This window comes from Ammospiza nelsoni, chromosome 5 (assembly GCF_027579445.1).
Source record: "Ammospiza nelsoni isolate bAmmNel1 chromosome 5, bAmmNel1.pri, whole genome shotgun sequence".
In the NCBI taxonomy this organism is placed as follows: domain Eukaryota; kingdom Metazoa; phylum Chordata; class Aves; order Passeriformes; family Passerellidae; genus Ammospiza; species Ammospiza nelsoni.
Genome location: NC_080637.1, coordinates 18,635,714 through 18,661,792, shown reverse-complemented (window position 1 = coordinate 18,661,792; position 26,079 = coordinate 18,635,714). Strand labels below are relative to the sequence as shown.

Below are 26,079 nucleotides of genomic sequence, written 5' to 3'. Positions count from 1 at the left end.
GTATATTTATGATTACAATTGTTTGAATTAATTTTTAGTCAATGGTTGTCTTAAATCCATCTGAAAATAAAAGGCAGTGTTGACTACCACTGGAAAATTGCAAATAAAATGTTTAATTTCAGAAACTGAGTTCACCATTTATAAATACACTAAAACATAGTAAATGAAAAATTAGATTAGGCATAGGTAGAGTATTTTAACAAAGCTACAACTTTTCTAAAAGGTCATAGGCAAATGATGACTTGTTTCCCAAAAATGTATTCAATGAAAACTGAAATTAAAAGATAAGTCTTTCTAGAGAAAAACTAAGGAGAATGTTCCTTTCAAATTAAAATGCTGGCTATTTTTTCCACCTTATTTGAAGCTTTAAGGGCTGTATATCCCACTTGCCTGATGGACACCAACAGTCAGGAATCAACCCTACTACATATAGTTCTAAGCAGTGCACCATATCCATAAGGCTATTACTGAAAACCAGAAGATCAGTTATTTCTGTACTAGGAGCTTTAAGAAAGGCTGTTCTACACAACTGAAATTACATTAGGAGTAAGGGCTCAATTTTTACAATAGGGACCTTATAGTTTTGATGCACTAAAGATTAGAAAAGGCTTCAGAATGACATTTAGAGTCTTCCTGGTAAGTTTCTTGCCTTTTTTGTATACAGCATTAAATAACAAGCATTAATTCACAAACTTTGAGAGAACTTCCAAAGACCTTTTATAAATACCCAGAATATTTCTGTAATTCACTTAAAATGTAAAGCCTGAACAGGAGAACCCAGAATGGGAAGTTTTACTACCGATTGCTGTATAAGTGACGTTCCATCTCATGTTAAATTTAAGATTTATTTTCAGATATTAAGTCAACAGTCTCCTGTAAACACATCTTCCTCAATAACTCTTCTTAATCCTTTAAGTACTTTAGGGCTTGCAGTTAAAAACATCATATGATAAAAAGACAGCTTGAACCCCATCTTTCACGTACAGCTTTCTTTTGACAACTACAAAACCTGTTTTCTTGCAATTAAAGCAATGTTCAACTAAAATACAGTACCTGGTTTATGGTTTTTACATAATAATTGAATAAAAAACTACAGAATAGAACTGTTTACATCTTTTTTTTTCTTTTTTTTTGCCATTCTATTAAAACAAATGACTGAGCTTTTTAAAGTTCATTTACAATTATGGATTAAAACCTACATAATTTTGTATAATTTGACGAGACAGGCTATCTCTAGTGTGAACTTTTAAAAAACATATATACAATATCTGGCCTGAAGTACTATGAATAAGGCACATGTAGACATATTGAAAGCTGAAAAAAAATGAATCTAAAATTTGGAATTATAGTCACTGATTAGATGTCATACATGGCCCCTACTGGAGCAATTTAAAAATCCAAGTTATAGATATTAATATCCAGTGAGCAACAACAGATTTAGTCTAGCAGTTTGTTCATTAGTTTCAATACTGGAAGTATATTAAAGGAAGATTCACTTTCAAAAAGATAAGCTTTTCAAAGTGTTCAATCATTAACCTTGACTGACTAAAGTTGTTGCTTTCATTGGATGTATTGAACAATCTCTCTGAAGGAACAATGCTTGGTGGACAACCCAAGAACCTGACAGCCAATTTTGACAGTACTGGCCAAGATGACTTTTTAAAGTTCCAGTAAGTTAGAGGATCACAGTTATGCTCAAGCACTTCTTCCTCCAAATAAGAAAGCACCATTTCCTCTGGTAACTTTGCTCTCTCTTTCAGGTCTTTTGTTTTCTTCATGTCACCCATGAGTGACCAGAGATTATCTTCCCCATAAGAGTTTGTAGATGGTGAACCTATATCACATCCATTGGAAACAGGTTTATCATCATCTGAGGTAGAACTCATTATTTCCAGCTCCCTGATTAAGTCTTGTTTATATTGTTCAGCCTCCTCTTCTGTAAATAACGATGTTTTATACCGGGGATCCAGAAGTGTAGCAAAAATGTACCTTGGATCATGAAGCGTGGAGGACAATCTGCTCACCATAGCTTCTTTCAAAGATTTCAGCATAGTATCTATGCCCATAGTTTCCTCAAAAAGCATTTCTATTTTCCTGTTAAGTATATGAATCATTGGAATCACTTGGCTTAGAGTCGACATGTGTGTACTCATCTCCCTACTTGCAGCTTCGAAAGGTTTGAGAGCGTGACACACTGACTGCATAACTTCCCACTGATCACAACTAATCAGCTCCCGGAAGCTGCACTCTATTGACATTTCATCAATTGCTCTTTTCTGTTCAATAAGGCGTTCAAGCATATGGAATGATGTATTCCACTTGGATGGAACATCTTGTATTAGCTGATGCTGAGGCAACTCATACTCTTTTTGCAGCTCAGCTAACTTCTCTTTTGCTTTTGCTGACCGATGGACGCGTTCACAGATCTTCCTTGCAATACTAAGCAAATTCTGAACCATTCTCTGGCTTTTAATAGCCTCATTTACAATTACATTAACAGTGTGACTAAAACATTGTACACTTGAGTGATCACCTTCATTTAAAGTTTTCTCTATGCTCTGATTATCAGTAACAGTAATCCCAATCTGAAGTCCAATTGAAGTAATCCATGTTTCCCACCAGTATTCTAGCTGCTTTTGAATACTGATTCCATTGTAGTCACAGTCGATCTGTGATACATTTAATAGTGCTGAACAATGGTAATCCTCACACTGTGGTCGAAATGAAGACTCAAATGTTACCCAGTGAGCAGTCAGGGTTAGATATTCTCGTGTTTGGTTGCTCATCCATATTCCAGATGTAAAATGGATCACTCCACTTTCAGCTTCTTTAAGATGTGAAATAATTATTTGTTTTACGTTATCATACATATCTGGAATTGCTGTCCTAGAAAAATAAGATGGAGAAGGTAAAGAATACTGAGGTTGCAAATATTCAAGCAGCCTGTTAAAGCCAATGTTGTCTACAAAAGAATATGGCTGAAGGTCAAGTGCAATCATTTCAGCTACAAGACTTGTGATTTTTTTGGCAACTGGATGAGAGTCACAAAACTTTTCATTGGTTTCGTCAAAATTTGAAGATCCTAGTAATTCTGTGCGGAGTGGCATGCGATTTTCCGTAGATGAGGATAACTCTGGCTCTGGGACATCAGTTTTCAATACATTGTTATGGAACCGCTGCAAATGTCTTAGAAGGCAACTCGTGCCTAGATTTGTTGGCTTTTTCCCCCTACTTATTATACGTCCACAGTGTGTACATATTACTTTTGTTGAATCTGCAGAACAAATTGAAAAGTGATTCCACAGTTTTGAGGTCTTCTTACTATTAACAGGAAATATAATTTGATTATCATGTGTAACCATTGTAGGCAAGTCAGTCAACTTTGAGGATGAACATTCTGCAGAAGCCAAAGTGGCATAAGGTGAATTTGCCAAACTCACATCGAGAAAGCTCTTTTGGTTTCCAATTACATCAGGATGGCGTCTATATAGGTGTCTCATTAAGCAGCTTGTGCCCACATCTCCTTTCTTACCACGACTTATCATACAACTGCAGTATCTACATACTGCTTTTAGACTGTCTGCAGGTGAGAGTGAAAAGTGGTGCCAGACTTCTGACTTAAGCCTTTTCATAATCCTTTTATTTTGCTGAAACACAGCAGTAGGTTCAAATATTAGTGGACCTAATCCCTCACACTGTTTTTCAGGAGATGAAACAAAGGAGACTTCCCCTATATCATCAGAAGATGACAGCATTGAGTCTTCCACTAGAGTATCTCCAGAAGTGAGATTAGTATGGATCTCCTCGGAGATTCTGTCTGGAGAAGAGGAAACAGAAGTTGGTTCTTTCATTAGTTTTCCAGGAGAGGATGACATAGAATTCAGATCACTGTCTGATGGTAGTAAAGAAGGCAAGAGAGTAGGAGGTGCAGTGTAGAGAGGTGGTATGCTGGTACCACCTCCATTCTCTTGCAGGACAATGGAACGATGGGCTCTCCACATGTGTCTTATTAAACAACTTGTTCCTAGGTCTTTTCCATTTTTTCCTCTACTGAATTCATTCATGCAGTGGATGCAAACAGCTTTAGAATTATCTAGAGGTGACAAATAGAAGTGTTTCCAGACAGCGGATCTCCTTCTAGAACCTGATGCACTCTTTGGAATTACAACTGTTTTTTCTGCTACATTCTCAACAGTGTCATCATATTGGTTGTTGGCTTGCTGTGGAGATGAACCAACCATGGCTTCTTCTTTGCTGCACTTTTCAGAGACTGAGAGGTCTGATATTTCTTCAGAAGAAACAATAGAAACAGATTCCTCAATTATTCGATCTGGAGATGGTATTTTAGAAGCCATTTTCTTGACCAGTTTTATGGGGGATAACATGGAACTGAGATCTCCAACATCTGCAGACTGAGGTGGCAGCAATAATGTAGATGAAGAAAAGGAAGATATACCTGGCATAGTTCCATTTTCTTGAATTAGTACAGTGGGATGTGCTCTCCTCACGTGTCTCATGAGACAACTTGTACTCAGGTCCTTTTCATTTTTACCCCTGCTAAATTCTTTCATACAGTACATACATATTGCTTTAGTGCTATCTCTAGGAGATATAAAAAAATGGTTCCAAGCAGGTGACTTTTTTCTGGAGCTTATGTTTCTGCTAGAAAGGAGGCTTTGTGTCACAGCTTCCATTGCTACATCATACAGCGTATTACTATACTGAGAAAAAAGAGATCCATAATCATCTTCATTTTCTGTAGACAAATATTTGCCAGAGTTGTTTGTAATGAAGTTCTTTTCTTTGTCTTCCTGTTCATCACTACTGTCTGCATGTTTGAAATCATCTTGTTCTGTCTTTATATCCGTTCTTTCAAGAGTACAGTTAATGCTGTTGTCTTCTTGCTCTACTTTCAAGTTATTGATTTTACCCAATACAAAAGTATCATCCATTCCGGGGAAATCTGCTTTACTCATGTCCATGGATGACAAATTCTTGCCAAGACTTCATTTATTAATAAATATAGATAATTTAAAAGATTATTTAAAATTTGATTAAAATTATGTATCTTGTATACTGAATGTAAAACAAAATGTGTGCATATGTTAAAATAATCTCTGGTTTATGAATTCCGTGTTGTGCATAAGCAAATATAATTAGTGATGAAAATGCATTTAAAAATTATAGACTTAATTAATGGAATCCCATTTTTTTTCCCAGGATCAGGACATTTCAGGTCATAGATGAATGTTCTCAAAGACAGCTACTGCTAAATGCTTCATGTTGTAGATATAATCCTAAAAATGGATGTTCCATTTTCTTGTTGAAGAAAGCCATTCTGTTCATCTTGATTGGGCAACTGAGATTCTTTTACACCATCTACAAAAAAAAAACAAAAAACAGAAGACAAAGTTGACTAAGGCACATTAAAGAACTACAGTAAAAGTGACATTAAAGCAGGCACTAGGTATTCTGCATGTTTTGATTTTTTTTTCTCTTTTGAGATAAAAACAATTCAATGTACTATTGAAAATAAAAGGAAAAATCCCAACATTTATTCGATACATTTATTGTGGGAAAATATGTGTCTACATATGCAGCTTTGGTTCACCTTTGACAAAAAGAGTCCAAGCATCACTTTCATATTTGCTCACACATACCTGTGCCTATCCTACATCATCATTCAACCACTGCACGCACACATATACCAAACTACACACACACACACATATCTAAACCCAAATACTGCATAGGTGTCTATATCTACTGATATATATGAACACAAGCAGGCATTTAATTATGTTAACACAGAAATATGTCCTTAAAACCAAATGTTGTAACACAGTCCTGAACATGTGAGCCCACCATTACTGACAGCAGTCTTTAAAAAGAAAACAAGTAACTTCTGTAAGGTTGTTCAGCATTGTCACACTAATCATTCTGCTTCTGACCACAGTCACACATTTGTGTTCATGCCATAACACTGTCAGACAACAATATGCTATAGAAACAAGCTACTTTTAAAGTTTCCTGATTAAAAACTAAAAAGTTTAATTTAGGACAACGGAGCTGTATAAATGCCATACAGACAGAGGTCTTCCAAAAGTGTAGCAACATCACTCAGAAGCAAAGACACACAGAGCTGCATATGCTGGGGCCTAGTGCAGCACTGCCAGCTCAAGTCCCTCACATGCCCAAAGGTTGCACTAGAAAGCCCCTTTACAACAAGACAGCTAATTTCAGTTGTGAGTTAAGATTATTCACTACCAATTCTAGTACAAAGAGCAGGTTTTTGACGTTGCATATGAAGTTGCCTACAAAAGGGCAACAGTAGCCTCAAAAACTGGAACAGAGTAGTCCCTCACAAATATGAAGAAGCTGTCTGCATTTATCAGTCACTTTTTTTTCCACCGAACTATGTTAGAATTTTAAATTTTGCCAAACCCTTTCTCATTTATTCTTCTGTGTCATTAATGCAGCTATTGATGCCTTCATTCAAGATAACAAACATTTCTGGCCATCACATTGGTGATGCTTCACTATGCACTGCAATTTTTGCAAACTAAATTTTATGGAACTCTGTCTCCACAGCTGAAGCCAAAACAGAATTTTAAATTATTTTAAACATTTCCCACAACTTTTATGTGTTCCTACAACACAGGCAGAATGGGGGTGATTCTTGGAGTGTCTTGTGTAGGGCTAGGAGTTGGACTTGATAATCCTCATGGGTCCCTTCCAAATCAGCATATTCTATGATTTCAGCAAAGGTAAAATGAGCCACAGCCACAAAACACATTAAAAAGGCTGTTTTTCACACTGGCATTTCCCCTTTGAATCAAGATCAATGTCATATTAGCTTTGTAACCTATTTTAACTAATTTTTCTCTGAAGTTTGTTAGCAAGAGAAACTAGAAACATTCACTTTCTGTGGATTTCTGATGTATGGAAAGCCTATCATTGTGATAACTTCCTTTTTTTTTCCAGTGCAAGGGAAGGGGCAGGGAAAAGGGGGGGCAATGGTCTTACTGCAGCTGTTTTAAGAGAAGGGAGATGAAGCAGTCAGAACACGCTAACAGGTAGGGAGCAATTCTGCTTTTCTTTCTGTGCGAGTTTTAGTACTTGTGCCTTTCTTTCTTATTCTCAGGGAAAAAAAAAATCTGCTCACAGTACCAAAAGATATGAAGGTTGAGCATGAAAAATAATGAAGGGAAAGACTTGAAGAAAAACCTTAGATTTCTAAAAGAAATTCCCTTGGCTTGTGAAATCACATCAGAGAACAATTCTGGCAGCCAGACTAAATTTACATGACTCAACATAAAATTGAATGAAACAGAAATTAGTGATCACACACATACTGATGATATGGGACGTATGTGGAACTGGGACAAGAGACAGAGTGTAACAGTCAACTTTTTAAAACAGCAATCAATTCAAGAGGATTTTTTTGTTTCATCTTTACTTTGATCTAATCTGTGAATTTGGAGCTTGTACTGCAAACAGGAAAAGCAAGAAAATATAATAAGATGTTGTGACTTAAGATCACAGAATAGAAAGGCTCTCAAGCAAGTGGCTTGATGCAGAGCTTACAGAGCATAAATTATGCATGGAGTGCCAAGTTACTATAAGGACATGACAGATTCCTAGCTAGATACACACAAAATAAAAGTATATATCCACTGGCATTGGGTTCTAATGAAGCTGTGTGCAATTTCTTTGACTCAAAACAGGTAATCACATCTTTATCCTGTGATTCCTGTAATTTCTTAACAACGAAAATCCAATTCTAGGCTTTAAACAGAAAAATCTGCAGAACCGATTTAACTGTCCCTGTCCTCATAAGCAGTTACTGCTTAACACAGCGAAGCTTAAAGTAGCTGTGATGGGAAGATTTGAAAACCTGATAAATAACACCATTTGCAAACTTTATAACCAAGCTTAACTAGATTGACATTCATTAACAACACATTGCCGGTGGTTAAGTTCTTAATCATTATCAGCCATTATCACTACATATTCAAACACTTAGGCCCTAATCACCTTATCCTAAATTAGCTTTGAGTACACAATACCACTGAGCTGATGCCATGCAGTTAAATACTGATGGCTGTGGTCCTTGACAGTCTTAGGTACTGAGGCAGAGGTAAAGAGGTGAGGGAGCTGTTGGGACTCTGAAGCAGGAACCACGGTGATAGACTTCTTTCTTCTGTATGTCTCCCTGCTGTCACTGTCTTTTTAATAGTCATACTCTCCTCCACCAAAAAATGTGGGAAGCAATCTCATCTGCTCCTGACCCTATTATCTTCATTTCTTTAGGACAAAAAAATTGTTCTTGGTCCACCAGAAATCTTTCCTGATTATTCTGTATCCTTGGTTTCTGATTGCAATTTTTACTGCTTGAATTGTTGATTCACATGGTTTTTGTCCTCCTTTGACCAATTAAACCTAGGTCTCCCTTTGCAGCTACATGTTATTTCCATATATATGCTTAGCTGTGAAAATGCCTGCAGGCTGTTAACAGAGTTATGCTATTAGCAGTGTTAAAAAGCACTTACAGATGGTGGTCAGTTACACTATTTTAGTGTACTTATGACAATGTAAGACAAGAAAAAAATATTTATATCTTGTCTATTCTCTACTCTATGGCTGTTATTTGTCTCTGGCTACATAGTATTTCTTTTTCTCGACCTTGTTGCTGCCTTCTAGAAATGAGCAGAAATAGCTGAGATTAGAGGAGACAATCACTTCCTGGGAAATCCCCAAAGCTGAATGCCCCTTAGAAAATTCTGAATGTATTTTTTTTCCATTTTCTTTCAAACATCTAAGAATTATTTTTTTTTTTGCTTTGAGAACTGGCCAAATGGCAGAGCTCAGAGGGCTGCAATCAGCAGAGCAGTCTGGTTAGAGGAAACCTAACTAGAATCAACCTGAAACACAGGAGGGACCATCTGAAAACAATGAAAAACTTTTCTTTTGACAGTGACAGAGCATTGGAAGTGGCTGCCCAGAGAGGTTTTGGAGGCTCCTTTGGAGATATTCAAAACCAGACTGGACAAAGATCTTGTCCAACCTGCTCCAGGTGAACCTCCTTTAGCAGGGAAGTTGGAGTAGATTACCTCCAGAGGTGCCTTCCAACCCCATCATTCTGTGATTCTGTTATGGTGTTACATCATGTAAAATTCAGTAAAGCTCCTTCCCTTCAAACACCCTTGCATGTCCAACTGAAAGATTCTTTAGAATACAGTCCCCAGAATACTAAGGGTCAGAAACATAAGGATGTTTTTCATCTCCTCCTCCCATGCCAACTCTATTCAAGAGTCAGTCTCTTTTAATAAGGAACAAAAAAGGATGTTTTAAAATTGTATAGTTGCCTAGAAGGAAGTACGAATTTGACTATGACCACGTTTACATAGCTTATTTACACTCGGACCCAAGCTACTCAAAATTAAGGACTGCTGCTAAACAAACAGAATATTCAAGAAGGAAAATGTTTTCAAGGGTACAAAAAGCTATAGGCAGTTAGCTCAAAGTGATTTATGCTTTCACAATGAGATACAGAGACACTCTGCAACAAAACAATCTTCAAAGAAAATAAACACAACTAAAGAACAACTATCTACTCAAATGCACTACACTGGACTATTAGCTCCTGAGCAGTAGTTTGCTGCGGTAAGAAGCCTACACCACATTTTATAGGATTTTCCATTCAAAATGGGATTACTGAAAGCGTGCAGTGGTTGACAAGAAGTGTCTGGAGAACGTGACTGATCCCAAGTGCCACAACAAACTGCCATGACCAGAATAAATCAGTGCTGAAGGAAGGAGGCAAAAAGTGAAACACTGTTTCAGAATTGCAGAGACATACATTAACACACGGAGAAGTATGAAAAGTATGCAAGAACACCAAACCATAAGCTGATTATTTTTTGTAAAGCAGAGAGTGGCCTGTAAGTTTCAAACCATTTTAGATTGAATAGTCAGGCAATAATCATGAACTTGATTATATCACAGAATCCTGATGGAAATAATGGTCTAGAAAAAATTGTTTAAAACAAAAAAAAATTACATTATTATTGAAGAGCATGTAGTGTAAATACAAAGACACACTTGCAAAATGCAAGGACAGTTTTTTTCAAAAAAGATGTGAAATGTGAAGACAGTGAAACTAAAAGCATTTACTAGTTTGAAAAAAAAATCAAAAGTAGTGACAGATTTTGGGCATAAGACCTACAAAAAACTCATTAACAGCAATTTGCACAAATGGATGTCAGTTTTATAATAGCATTAATCTTGTTTATTTTTGGAAATGTACAAGCATCATTAGAAATACCTCAGAGCAAGCAATAAGAAATACATACTTTAAGAAATTATTTGCTTTAAGTGCAATGGCAGGTGCTTTGCTAATAAAGGAATATTTGCTAAAGCAAAATAATCAAACAAAACAGAAACACACACACAAAAAAACCCTTCAAGAATCCAGAGAATACACATCCAAAATCATAAACAAATCAGCAGAATATATTCGTATAAATTTATAGTCCAGATGAACCTTACTGCTTTTCAAAGTTTTAAGTCCCTTGAAGAAGGAAAACTAAAACCAGTGCATTTTATCTATAGAAATTTCCTATGATAAAACATCAGTACTAGCTCACCTGTATGAAACTAGAGAGATTTGCAAGATACTGATCATTAAAAATGCAGAATTAGAAATGCAAAACTGGCATGTCAGTCACACTGAAACAAGGTGGGTCCTAGTCTCAAGGCTCACAGAAGCTCACAGGAATTGGCACAGATGTACAAGCATGAACTAGAGGTATGCAACAGTTTAATCTTGAATAAAGTACAGAAAGCCAGGCTTAATAGAAGACACAAGTCATTCTGGACTTCATGGGAAGCATGATTTGTAGAGAACTGATGGAAGAGAAAAGCATTACTTTTAAGTCACCTGAAAGGCAGGTCTTATGAAAACCAGTAACTGTTGTGGTTTTACAAAGGTTTTCTCTCTAACTTGTAAAACAACCTCTCGCATCCACAACCCCAAATGCTCTATCTGGACTCAAAGGAATGAAGTGTGGAAACAGCACCACCATAATTGAACACTGCTCCTTGTTGACATGAACAGTCTTCTGTGAGCTCCCCCGTGCACTCATGCCACTTGTCAGGACACGACTCAGAGACCTCTGATTTGCTGAGGTATAAAGATCACTCATGTCCCTTCATGTTACTGGAAAACTCAGGGCTTGGTGTAAGCTGGGGCCTAAATCAGTCATTGCAGGCAGAGAAAAAAACAAGGCGTATAACAGTATAACAAGGTGTATAACAAGGTATATAACAGTCACCATTACACTCTGAGTACTCAACTCTAATTACAAATGGAGGAATTTAGCTGAAGCAGAGACTAAAAAGATAAAAACAGACACTAAATCTAAACATTCCCCTCTTCCTTGCCTCTTGCCCCACAAAACATCAAATAATTTTATGGTGAACACAAATGATTTTAAGCAGTAAAACAAATCTTCTAGGGCCAAGTTATACTTTTCTGGTTTAGTGGACTCTTCTCTACATTTTCTATTTTCCCCACCATCTCTAAATTAATAATACCTCAGGAAGGTAGCAGCTCAGAAGCGAAAATTTTAGTCATTTGACTATTGTTAAATGGACAGCGTTGAGTTAAAATGAAACCAGCATACAGAAAACACTGGATGAACTCAAACTCCTCAAATTACCTTCTTACTCTTGAAAGATGTTTTTATTTGTACAGCTGTTTTCTTCTCTTGTTGCTGTAAACATGGGAAGTCAATGGGATGCTGTTTACTAATAATTTTCAAATAGTCCCTGAAACCTCAGAAAAGATTCAAAACTAAAAGATCCAGCTTTGTACCAGTATCACAACTCAAACTCTATATCATCTTGCAACACAGTGTGCATGCCAGCTCTGCCTGCGTAAAACTACACTGGCTCATACTCCAATGTGTAAAAGGTTGAAAATAAATCATGACAATGGTAAAACTGAAGACAAACAATATGATTTCCAAATTAACATAATTAAAAAAAATACTTTGGAACGGAGAAAAAGTGGAAACGAAGATATATTTTTTTAAAACAATATTTATTTAAAAGATCCAGTTCTTTATTCAGTCCTTACACTCACATATCTTCAATCATAAAACTTCTTAAAATAATTGAGATGCTTTTAAAATATGGTACATTACTATTACACAATATTATACATTTCATATTAATTAAAGTGTGATAGAAATAAGGATGTTCAAGCTACCATGTATATTATTTACATCGAGCTGACAGTTCTGGTATCCCTGTTTAGTGCTGTAGCAGGATGCTCTGCTTGGAATGCTCTGAACCAACTGGAACAATGTCTTTTGCAAACCTACAAGTGGTAAATGAAGAAGGGAGCACCATGCTGCTTTTGGTGTTGAATAACGCTGAGACCAGCCTGACTCATCAGTCCCAAAGCTAAACATCCTGATAGTGAGATGAAGGTGTGGTAGATCTGTTCCTGGATAAACGAACAAACAAGTGATACTACTGATAACTTGTCCAAAGCTGCTGAGCTGACACAGATGGAGACTTCTGACCTGACATCTTACCATCATCAGTCACTGTATAATATAAAAGTTCAGTCCCAATTTTTAATGCAGGGTTTTCTGACATAAGCCTTCTTGGAGTGTATGTATGGAGATTCTTCCCCTAAACAGGTAATATCCCTCGAGGTTACTCCTCTTACTCCTTGAGGCTGAGCTAAAGAGACTTGCCCAAGGTCATTGTTATGGGTGAGTAACATCAATCTACTTAATCGTTTTGCCAGCTTTGCTACAACTGCTTCAGTACAGCTGCCTCATAGTGCACTATAATAGTTGTTACAGTTCCTGCACTGTGTAGGAAATAATTCTGTAAATTATTTATATCTAATCATTAGCATAATACATCATATATATTTATACAAATATATATGGTTTGCCATCCTTAATCCTGCAGGACAAAGTTGCATACGGTTCAATTACACCTCTGTGATCCTTTACACAAAACCCGTTGAAAAGTCTGGGGCTAGACCGGATCCAGCCACACCCTGGCTGCTGTCTGAGGAGTTTGGAAAGCATGGAGGTCCTTCCTGCACCCTGTGACCCCACAGGAGGGCTTCTTTAACAAACTTGAAGCTCCCATTCCACTCAATGGGTTTTGTAAACAAGCTCAGTACTCAAATGTTTTATCAGACTCAGTGATGCAGGCTCACTGCACAGCATGTGTAAGAACAAAGCAGGTGTCTGACACAGGCTACTGAGCCAAAGCTCAACCTTGTTTCTGCAGAAATCAATCTTCATCACTTATCTGCCAATGTATTAAGCATATTTCTATTTGAAGCATCATCCTCCACCACTTGGACTTAAGTAACACACTCTTAAACATGTTAAAGCCCATAGCACAGAAATCCCCATTCCACACGGTTTTGAGCAGCATTTATCTTAAAAGTAAAATAAAAATGTAAAGCTACAACAACAAAACAATAACCCTGGTCAAAACAATATTACTCCAAACTTTCAGTAAGAAAACTAAGAAGAATGTTGCATTACCACCACACATAACATTATGTATCACTGGAATTAGTAGAACTATTCACACCTACAACCACCTGGTAAGCCTTTAATTGTTGCTATTTTTTTTCCTTATTGCACTAAAAATACCATCAGATCTCAAATGGGGCTATATCCCTTCTCATGTCCTTTACTAACTTCCCATTGCAGCACTCTGTAATGAAGGACAAAAAAACCCCCAGGTTCTACACATGCTAATAATTTGTCCCAGCTTCTACTAAGAAATTACTCATAAAAATCAGATCTATCACACTAAGTAAATCATGTCAACATTTGTCTAGGATCCAAACTGTCTCAAGTGTTGAAGTGTTACTTCTCATTATCAGGCATGCAATACTTGCAGGATATGTTTCTGAGCTATTGTTCACACCTACCAAATGTCAGATCTTTCATTTGTTAAAATGCCAATGTTTTAAGCAATAGTTTCATGAAAACTTTAAGCAGTATTTTCCCAAGCCTTACTCATCAGTTCAATGTTGTTACAGCAAATTATACATTTATTGTGATATTTTTATCCTTTATAATTTTGACAAATATCATATGCTGATATGATGGGGAAAATCTTAATGTTAAAAGAAATAAGCTGCTTTTCTTAAGGAAAAAAAAATATTTTTTTTTACACAGCTGAAGCATGTATTGTTTGGTTTAGAGCAGGACATCAAAGCTGCTTTTAGTATCACATGCTGTACAATTTGGGGCTGACAGGAGACAAATGAAGGTTGCAGTAACACAGCACAAGGGTAAAATAGAGAAGATAAAAATAAGAACAGAGTAGGAAAGATGCATCAGTATTACCACAGAACAGGAAAAGCACACAACCAAAACAGCAGTAACAACAAGTAAGTCAGAAAAGAATGAAAGGCAAAAGACTAAAGATTTACTCCACATTGCTAGAGAGCACAGCCTGCTTTCAGAAAAGCATCAGAAAATTCAAAGCAAAGCTCCTCTAACAACTCTCCTCTCCAAGTGACCAATTCTCTGCTCAGCCCATTAGACTCTTCTCTTTCTCCTCTCATGCAGCCCAAGCTGACCAAGTAAAAGGGACAGGATTAGGATAAGTGATTTTTGTAATGACTACTCTACCTTCCTAGCTTGCAACACAACAAAAACCATACACTTTTGTGGGTTTTATTCTTGTTAAATATCTATCTTTAAATCCAGTAAGAGTGAAAATCCAAGCACTTTAAGGATTATTACAGTAAGAAACAAGGCATTTGTGAAGAGAAAAGCTGAATAGGCAGGATGATGAAAAACAAAAAAAAAAAAGCAGTTAGGAGAGACACACCATGTTTTGGGTAGTCTGTTTTCTTGCAACTCTTGCTGAAAACATCCATGTAAGTAGAAAGTAGAAAAAGACCTCGCAGAATGTAAACTGAGTCCTTTGCAGAATATCTTACATTAACTTGTTACAACTAGAATTTTTCTGATATACAAAATGGAACTATTCGGAACTGTTAAACTGCTAAGACTACCATGCAGCAGGATTTATTTTCATGCTAAAGTCTGAAGATGTCTGTTTTAAAAACTTCTCATAGCTACCAATCAACCAAATTCTGTGCTCACATTGATGTCAATTAGTTCTATGCCCTCACATAAGTTTCAACAATGCTATTGAGAGGCTTTCCATGATCTATATAAATAATATCTGTATATGTGTAACATGACATAATACAATGCTTGTATTAAAACATTTATATCCTGAAATGCTTGTGAACTTAAAGGAAGGTTAGAAAGAAAATGCAATTCATAGTACCCAAAACCACAAAAACATATTTTCAAGAGTATGAACAGTATTAGTATGAATAGTATGAACAGTATGAACAGAACTTCAGAGGGATTTTTTTAAACCTAACCTTTATCTTTCTTTTGTCACAAAACTTTATTTCAAGTCAGAAGACACCTAATATGGAAAAGAAAAATTCCTTTGAAAAATCATTTGCAACTGAGGGTACCTTCTTTCTTCCTCATGTAATAAACTGAAGAAGCATGTCTAGATTTTTTCTGAAGTAAGGAAAAGATCATCTCTTTACTAAATAAAATAGAAAACAACTTTCACAATACTATCCAAGGTAATTAAGAGTTCAGAAACACTCAGTTTCACCACCCTGCCAATGACTACAAGAACTGTAACAAAAAACAAGAGGTAACCTTTAAAACCAAGCTTCCATATCACATGCAGGCATAAGGCACATGCCCACAATAGGGGAGAACATCTTATACCTCTCTCAAGTATTTTTTGTCATTCTGCATTTTCTAAGTAAACTGTACATTCATCAGTAGCATCTGACAGTTTCACCTGAAATCACAGTTTAAAAAAACCAATTATCAGATCTCTCTCCCTCTCAAAACAAACCTTCCTATTCATGGAACAGGGGAGAGGGAGGGAGAAATGAGTGTGCACACCTCTGTATTCACTTGTCAACCAGCCTGTTCCTAGCCTCCATGACAAGAGGTATTGTCCTTTTAACCTCTTTCAGAGATATATTCTCTTTGTCTTCTGCAAGGTAAGGTGAGATTTTGCAAAGACTTAACTGACTCAGACAACCAAGCTAAGGGAAGCCAACACTGCTTCCAGCAGCACCACACTGAGCACTAGCAGGAAGTACACTCTCCACCCCAAGGAGACAAATAGCTCCAATAGCTTCTTCTCCCCAAAAAAATGATTTATTGAAGAACCATCCTACTGCCATAGACAGATCTTAACTTGACCGAATAAGGTTTTACTCAAGGAGCAAAAAAGACAAGAAATTTTAAATTAGGAATAAAGCTTTTTGTAATACTTATTCTAACCAGTGCAGTTCATAAACTTTAATTAATGCAATGCAACTTGATTTTTAAGTAAAGTTTTACACACTACACGAGTGTCCTATTCAGAGCAGGATCCACAACACTGTTAGTACAAGAAAAGGTAAAGAAATGGATAACCCTTTCCATTCACTTTATTTCTATTATTATCATTATTTTAATAAACCTAATCTTTTCTGAGGAATAGAAAAAGGAAATAAAAACATTTAGAGAAAACTATGAGGAATCTTCCTCTTCTTTATGAGCATCATTGTATTTCCTGTCATAAATGGATTATGGTCTTCCCACAGTTCAGTAAGCCACTGAAGACAACTCAAAATCACTAAAAAAGGAAATGAGCAAAACCTCAATTTCTCCTGTTTCCCAGTACCAAAGCAAGGTTGCTGCTGACACCACAATCTGCACACTGTTTGGCTCCCTGAAAGCTGACCCACTCTTCCCACTGTTTCAGCAGCTCTTAGTGTAAGTCACAGCAAGTGACAACCTCCCATGAAATGAGTTTTACATTCTTGTCTTTCAGTTGTTTTTTTTTTTTTTTTCTTCCCATCTGTACATACGCTCCCATATCATGCTTATCATGCTTCCACCTTTGATTAAGAATAAATAAGGGGAACCACAGAGTAAAAAAACCACAAAAATTATATGATTGCCATGAGCTATGCCACATTTTAGCACTGGGATTTGCAGTCTCAAATCTTATATTAAGAAAAGTTGTTGTGAGCTAGGAGCCAGTAGTTGGGTGCGAGACAAACAGGCAGCAGTGTTCACACTGCTTTGTTCTCTCCCAGGGCACATCTAGCACTACTAGATCCCTTTAATCAGCAATTAGATTTTCTTCAATGATCTAAACTGCACATAAAAATTACTGTATAGCATATGCACTGAAAGATGAATTCTTACAGTGGATGCTAGAGGACTTAGAAAGGTAACATTGCTGACCTACCAAAATTTAAAATTTTAACAGTAAAGGTAACATCTGAATATCAGAGTCTTTGTTCTCAGGATACTGCAGCTCTAGATAAGTATCTGTTTTTAGGGTACCCACTGTCAAGAAAGTGCGGCTTTAATCAGAGATTAAGAAAGGACCTATCAGAACACTGAGTTTGCAGTCAACAATTATTTCATATAGGACTATAAATGAAGAAATAGTTCTTGAAGGTACAAAGAGCAGATACTCATTTTCATTAGACAGGTAGTACTAAGGTGGATTATTATCATGGGACTCATTTAACCTTGAAAGTCACAATGGAAAGGCACTTTAAGTATAATATACTACAGTGCTTGACATCATATAATGAAACCATGCAAAGCATTCGGTGACCTTGAGATGAGTATATTAGAATACAGCATTAACTACATGGAGAGTGAACTTTTGGATATTCTGGAAAAAAAACATTGTCCCTTTTGTCAGATTTCTTTACAGTGGTCTAAAACTGGCCTGGGAGGCTGGTACAAACAACAACTACTCTCTCCTGCTCTTCAGCTCTTCTCTGTGTTTGGAAAGCACTAGCAGCTCATTTTTACTTGGACTGATGAAGAACAATCCACAGGCAGATTCAGTATGTAACAAAATCTCCCACTTCTTCTGTATATGTCACCTAAGAAAAGTTTCCTTCAAGCAATGAATCTGAATCATACTTTTTATTTTCTCTTCCTACAGAGACCAGAGTTTTAGAGGGAAAGGCTGTGAAAGTTGGGGTTGCTCAGAAGAGAAAGCTCCAGCGACTAGATTTTCAGGAAGAGGAGTTTGTAAGAAGGATGGGGAGAAACTCTTTAGTAGGGTCTTTAATGACAGGAAAAGAGGTATGGTTTTAAATGAAAAGAGGGTAGAGTCAAACTAGATATAAGGAACAGATTTTTTACAATGAGGATGGTTAAATGCTGGAAGAGGTTTTCCAGAGATGCAGTAGATGCCTCATCTCTGGCAACACTCAAGGCCAGGTTGGATGGGACTCAGAGTGATATGGTCTAGTTGGAGATGTCCCTTCTCATGGCAAGGGGTTGGACTAGGTGGTCTTTAGAGGTCCCCCTATTCTGATTCTATGACCCCAACAAGACTTCCAAGCTCAACATTTTCTCCATCTTAAACATTTTGTCCATCTCCTGCTTGCATGCATGTTAACCAGTAATACAGATGGTTTAAAAATTGAACTATTTTATTCAGGGCACAGAGAGGATGGGATAAGAAATGAATACAAAGTTCTGAAACACTATACAAGAACAACATTTATTGTTACTCCACATACAAATGCTTATCTTCATAAGGACAATTTTTTCTTTATGGCATCTTACTCAGGTATCTCAGGCTTCCAAAAAATCTTTATTCAGAAGCTCAAACAGAATATATAATGTTTTAGTATTTTCAGATGAAATCCCTAGAAGAAAATATTAAAACTAACTCGCTCAGTGAAGACATAAAATCTGATTAAGATGCCGGTAATTTGAGTACAGCATGAATGCAGCATCTAAGTTATCTCCCCTTTTTAAACGGTGTAATTCAGGGTAAGGATGTATATATGCCAGCTGATACCACAGAGTAAGAGATGCCCCATAAATCATAAAATAGTTACTATTTCTGTACCACTCTAAAGATATCCAGGCTTCCAAACTTAATTTTTAAGGCTCAGGCACTCATACAAACCTCCCGCTGAATTATTAAGCTCCATACAAGTCACTGCACAGGCATACAATTATTCATTGCCTTTTTCCATTGTCTTCCTTTAAATTAACAAAAATAATGATACAAGACCCAAAACAAACAAGCTGCTCACTAGTTTATTGAGAAAAACAAACAAACTTACACATCTGTTCCACTGCAGGCAGGCGGCTTCATTTGAGGTTAAATACTTGCTACTCAAACTTAATGAGATGATTGTATCTAAGGAAAAGAAGAAAGTAATTACTTTTATTATTTTTTAAACACATTAACTGTCACAGTGGCGACTCATGGGATGTTTCAAATTTCTCTTTAGGCGACAGCTCCAGGAGCTGCACTTACATGACTCTCACCTTTTTTCAAATCTGTAGCGCTCACAGCTATCAAGAAAAATGAGACATTATCACTTCTAGAGCTCCAAAGCAAAATAAAAATTAAAAACATAATAAAAACTCCTCAGATGATTGCTAAGACAAAATTTAAAAGTAAAATTTTTGTATTTATTTTAGCACTACTCCATTTTTTAATGCTTATGCGGAATGAAACAGAGTTTACATTACATGCAAGATTTCAAAGGAGCTTGCTGGCACCGTTCCATGCACTACAGGATTCACCTTGTTGCACCTTCTCTTCCTAAGCTAAACATATTGCTTATACACTGCACCAACCACGTGTATGAATCAACATGCAATAGCACAGAATCAACACAAGATTATCATTCCCCACGTATGAGAAAGGAGCGATTGCAAGTGGAGCATATTAGATCACGTATTTTGACTTAGCAACTAAACAGACCAAAGCAGTCTATTGCAGGACACCTTTTCTGAGTTTTGCAACTTCAGTCCCACTGATCTCATCAATGTACAGACATGAGTACCATAGTGCAGAGGCCCCAGTACACTGAAAAAACCCAACCCAACAAACCAAGAAAACATTTTGCCACCTTAGAAAATCCATAATCTACAAGCATTCTCTCTGATATTACAGTGATTACTCTTCTTAACCAGACTGAGATGTTTAACACTACATAAATATACACACACACACATGCATATATATATCCACATTTAGGGGTTTTTTTTCTTCAGGAAGGAGATCACCTCTCAGAGGGCAAACAGTCCTGATGACTGGCTTAGTGTGCCTTATGAAATGAACTAGGTGTCACTTCTCTTACTGACATTTTTTACTTAAAAACACTCTTATAGTGTCTCTTAAGCAATTGAACACCTCCAGAGCTGTGCTGCTGGCTAATCTGACTGTTGAGATCCTGTAGCTATCCCTATTACAGCAACATTTAAATAATGTATGCAGAGGGGAAGGTGCCAGCCAAGGAGACACAGACCCACCAGGGGCACGGTGCTCAGCGGAGCAGTGAGGGAACTCTCCTCAGATGTGGATTAAGCTCCTCAGGCAAAGCAGGGAAATGAACCTGGCTCTCCCACATTCCTTGCAAGTGCCAGAGCCATCAGACTACAGGCAAAATAAAGTACAAATATGCATCTTTATGCTCCCTGATGTCTTCAAAAAATACCAGAAACCCTCAACTCTTCCATTTTCCCCCTCTCTAATTTGTTAAAGATGACAACAGTTTCAAGCCCAGCCAAACATTTTGTTCAATTCAAATTAATGTTTGGGTTTTCTTGATTGCTTATATTTTGTGAGAAGAATAACAAAGGAAAAGTAATTTTTTCTGGATCACAGATTATTTAGAGGCAGACACTGATTCAGCATATAGAATTACAGCAACAGGTAAGCAGAATAACTACTGAAAAGCCACTTAACCTATTTGGAGTAAAACAGGCACAAATTCTTTGATCATTGTCACATGAGATAAATACATTATTAAATATCTTGTCCCATGTATTTTGCAAATAATTGCAAAAAAGTATTGCTAAAATGTTTAACTGTTAAAAATTCTATTTTCAGCCTTGATTTCCAAGCTAATGAGTAAACCCCAGAACTGGCTTTTATATTAAATATACAGAAATTCTGAACAGCCACTGAAAAAATTACTTTAGCACATCACAGGAAAAACGTATCTGTAGGACACCAGTGAATGCAAACTAGAAGAAAAGAAAAGGAAAAAAACCCCAGAAGTCCAACAACCTTTCACACAGCTCTAACAAAAAAAGTAGTAACCTTCTAAACCTTCAGAAAGGGATTGTCCAACCCTACAAGTCTTTAAACAACAAAGGGGGAAGGGAAAGAGCTGAGAGATGGAAGGGACGCAACCGCGCAGTAATTGCTAAAGAGAGCACACAGGTTGTGAGTTTACATAAAGATTATAGTAATATAATAATATTTCTTATGTCAACATCCACTGAAAACCAGTCTTAGACTATAGAAAATACTCATACTTCACCTTCCAATATGTTGTTCAATATATAAAAAAAAATCACTATGTATCCTGAATCATCATCCTGGAATGAAAAGAAGGCCTTAAAAACCAAGTTATTTCCCTGTTGTTGCTTTAACAGCCAATCATATTGAGTTCTATCTCATCACAAAAAAAAACAACAAACCAAACAACCAAACCACAACCCCAAACCTAAACCAATACTACCATGATTAAACTATATATCACACTAATTTGGGACAGAATTCCTTTGCTTCAGCAAACAAACAAAGAAACAAAAAACCCTGAAACCAAACCAAACAAACAAACACACAAAAAGCACAAAAAATTATGATAAAAGCTTTAGTTTTTCTTACTTCTTGACCTGAGAGCTTTAAACTCTAGATTTCATTTGAAAGCTACCATTAGGCCACATATAAATTTTTTATTAACTGGCTGAAATGAAACAATTCCATAGCTGTAAATTGACCAGTACTGAGGATGCCAGTAACAAATACAAAATAAAATAGTCAAGGATGTGCAGAAAACAAGGCACATCTGTCATATAAGAACTCTTTCTTTGTGAAGTCTGTTTTGAAAGTATACACTACAACAGGTAGCACTATGTAAATTACATTAACTTATGTTGATACCACTAAAATACAGATCGTCCCTGCTTCAGAAAAAATGTCAGTCACAACGAGTTAAACACTCTGCTCCATACAGTGCAAAATTCCCCACAAAACTATCTATAATATTCTTTTCTATATAAAACTAAGCCAATACACATGTATCATCATGTTATTTACATATGGCTGATTATTTTAAGTGCTCATTACAGGGGCAACCACACAGCAAAACATGCTCCCTTTGAAGATTAAACTCTTTTAAAATTAAAAGCAAGCTGCAAAAAAACAGGATTTACAAACCCCCCCTGTAAATATTCTTCACTGTGAATGGCAATAAAATGCAGCAAGCTGTTGGGAAATACAACATGTACATTCTTTAATTCAAACTTCCTCAGAGGAAAAAAAAAATCTCTCAGAAGTTAATGTATTTAGGAGTCTAAAAACAAAAAGAGAACAAATTCCAAGAAAAAGGGAGAAGCAGACAGAAAGATCCAGAAGGCTCAAAGGCTACTTCCTTCTATAATACCCAGTTGTTGAAAGTATTTGATAGGATATTCTACTTTAGTGGATGGACAGTTTTAAAAAACATATAAAACTCTGTTGCCCTCCTGTATTTTCCAAGGCCCTAAGTGTTAGTGATGTGCTAATACTTATTGAAGAAGACCCCTTCTGCACTAACCACCTGTGACACTGGCTGTTCTGCAAACACAGCTTCTTGCTCTGGACATTTACTGTCTCAGTACAAAATCAGCCATAGCAAGGGGAAGCAGTAGATAGAGGCTGCAGCAGACAAGGTAACAGAAAGACAGCAAACCTTACTCTAAGCTCATCACCTGTCCAGCCTTCTGCTGTTCTACACTTTGCCTCTCACATTATCAATGAGGATGCTGTACCTGTTACAATTTTGCCTTACACTGACCTCACCAATGAGTGGTTTGGTTGCTTAAAGAAACACTCTCAAAGGTACTGGCAAAAGCAGGGTTTAATATAGATATGTGAAAATGCAACTTTACAGAGTTCAATGGCAAGGTTCACTCTACTACTTACTACACAAACTAAAGCATGCAAAGGAAGATCAAATAAGAAGCAATTTGGAATGATTTACACAAAAGCAGTAAGACTGCAAAGGATATGGGGTGGAAAGATAAGGGTGCAGAAGGATTTAGCAGCACTTAATACTTGAGTACTTTGACAATTACAAAGTGGTTTGATAATTTTCACAACAACTATAACAATGACTTAACTATGGATTCAAAATATTAACATTGGTACCACAATCAATTCACATACACAGAGGTAAATGGTGTATACACCTATTTATATGTACGTAAAGGCTAATATGAAAAATTCTTTTTGAATTCACTACAATATGTCAAATCCCTTTGCATTTCCCAACAGGCAATGGTTGCATCTTGAGGAACATGGAGATGGAGGGAGAGGGGCTGACAGTCCTTGAGTACCACAAACTTAAGGATTTGTGAGCTCTGGGAGGTGCTGGTCCAGGCAAGCCCAAACAACATCACTTAGGATTGCTGTTTAGAGGGTCAGAGGATGACTGACTTTGGCCATCAGTAACCCTCCTTCCCGACCATAAATCCAGTCAGTAACTAGTGAGCTTTTCTCCCCAAAGTGCAGTAACAATGGTACCGTTCCACTCGGGCTACAGCCAGGTAAATGGTTTACCAAGGCTACAAGAGGTAATTGCTTATCCTTTGTTTCCCACCTTCATCATGCCAGAGCTCCTGGTGTGATCAGGGAGTGCCCTGCAGCCCAACTGGTACAGTCAAGGGACACTTCACCACTCAGCTGGTTTGGTCAGGGCTCACCAGGAGCTTCCAAGAAGGCAGAGTAGTCACAAGGATGGGGGTGTTACACCACAAGAAGTAAAAGAGTTATTGTTATGTAACAGTACAAATGTTTAGAAAACTTTTATCCGAGATGCTTAGTTTAGATACTTCATTTTACTTATTCTCAATCAATTCTTACTTTTGACTGCTCTAGAGAACTCCTATGGAAAAAATTCCTCAACATCTGTCAAAGCTGCAATGTACTACAACATAAAGTACCAAAGGAGACACACATCCAACTGTACAAAAACTGTCAGTACCTTGCCTGTTGGTCTTATACCTAGTGGACAGCACCCAAATTTCTTAAAGTACACAAAAGAATTTATTTTGTTTTGAACACATTTTTTTTTTCCTCTGCAAAACCAGTCTCCACAGTGAATAATAACGAGACTGCCCTTGCCCAGTATTTGCACAAACACAGGCATCCTAGCAGCAGCACAGTATTTTGGGGATAGTTGATAAAGTCTTCCAGACTTCACTCCCCCCAGTATGTAAGCCACTAATGTCCTCTCAAGGGTGCATGCCTGCTCTTAAAGTGAAACACTGCACTGGTGGAGATAACCTTTAGAAGAAAAGTGCTGTGCTCATGCTCTTGAAAAGCAACACAGATACACATGTATAGTGGGGCCATGAAGACAACAACATGTAAGGGAAGTCTGGAAAGTACATTCATATTATGGGGGCTTGAAATACTTTAATTGCTTAGTATTATAGGTGTAGCATGACAGCTCATGCTAAATTACTGAAATTTCCCTAAGGACCCCCCCCAGAAACAGGACTGCTTCTAACACATAAGCAAAATAGAGAAAGGTCTCTACACTGCAAAGCCTAACTCTACTAAACTTAGCAATGATAAATAGAATCACCATTAATGCAAGACTCGTCAACCTTTCAGCACAATAATACATGTTTTTATACTTTTAGTAGGCTGTATATGCAGCAGACAACTTTAAGTGCATCGGACACCCTGAGAACTCCAGTAAGCATTCTAACACAAGCTCTCTAACATCAGCAGCTGTCTCAGTGTAGATCTAGACTCTGCAAAAGACATTTTTAAGCAAAAATTACCACGCCCCAAGCAGAAAACGAGAGCAGCACTACATGAAAGCTAAATTCTGCACTTTTCCGAGACACCATTATTGAGCGACTGTGCCCAGGAGGGATGGCTGGAACTTCACCGCACACACACAAGCACAGACGCGGTGCTCACACCGCGGCCGAAGCCGCTGGCGGGCGCCTGTCCACCTCGTGTCCTGTTTCTCGGGGGGCAAAGGCTTTTTAGGAATTCCCGGGCTTTCCGGTCCCGGCACCCGTGTCGGGAGCCCGTACCCGAGGCGGTCTCCGGTCCAGGGCTCGCACCCTGAGGAGGGGGACGGGTTCTGCACGCCGGGGCTGCCCGGGCCATCTTGGGTCGGGATGGCAGCGGCCACATGGTCAGCGCTCCCTCCCGGGCCCGGCTCCTGCGGCCCCGCCAGGTGGGCGCGGGCGCTCAGCGCCGCCGGGTCCCGCCGCCCCGGCCCGGCCCGGCCCGCGCACAGCCCGGGGGTTCGAGGCGCTCCCGGCGCCGCGGCGGACACCCCTCCTCGGCCGGGGGGCGGCGGGGTCTGCCGGGTGGCCCGGGACGACACCGAACCCCCGGGCACCAGCGACCTCCGTTCACCGGGCCGTCCGGGCCCCCTGCGGGGGCCCCGCAGACAATAGAGCCGGCACCGCGGGCCTGGTTCCCGGCTTCCTGCACTACCCCGCCGCCACACGCCCCCTCCCCGGCCTAGCGGCGCTGTCCCGCGGGCGTTCCCGGGAGGGACAAGGCGCCGCCGGGCCCGGGACGCAGGTCCCGAGCCGCGCAAGGCACCGAGGCCGCCGAGGCCAAACGCGGCGGTGGCGGGCACGGGAGGGGGAGGGGGGGTGCGGGACCAGAGAGCCGTACCGCCCTGCCCGGCGCCCTCCCGGTGGCGGAACAGTGCCACTCACCTCCCCGGGCGGCCGCCGCGGGGGAAACCGGAGGTCGCCGCTGCCGCCGCCCGGCCGGGCCCGAAGGAGTTAAGAGGAAGGGCCGGGCGGGCCCGTCCCATTCATTACCCGGCGCTTTGTCTCCGCCGCCGCCGCGGCGCTGAGCAGCTGCCCCGGCTCGGCCGCCGCGGGCGCGGGGCGCAGGCGCGGGGGGCGGCGCCACGCACGGCGCGCGACATGTCAGCGCGCC

General features: G+C 38.6%; 1 protein-coding gene across 1 annotated transcript; it reads right to left on the bottom strand.

The window, feature by feature from the left end:
* Positions 1 to 94: 94 nt before the first annotated feature.
* On the bottom strand, positions 95 to 26,010 carry ZBED4 (zinc finger BED-type containing 4). The gene is made up of 3 exons (XM_059472165.1): positions 25,851 to 26,010; positions 19,214 to 19,290; positions 95 to 5,379 (listed from the first exon to the last, which is right to left on the bottom strand). The coding sequence occupies exon 3, from the start codon at positions 4,980 to 4,982 to the stop codon at positions 1,464 to 1,466; it is 3,519 nt and encodes a 1,172-aa protein (XP_059328148.1). The 5' UTR covers positions 4,983 to 5,379; positions 19,214 to 19,290; positions 25,851 to 26,010; the 3' UTR covers positions 95 to 1,463.
* Positions 26,011 to 26,079: the final 69 nt, after the last annotated feature.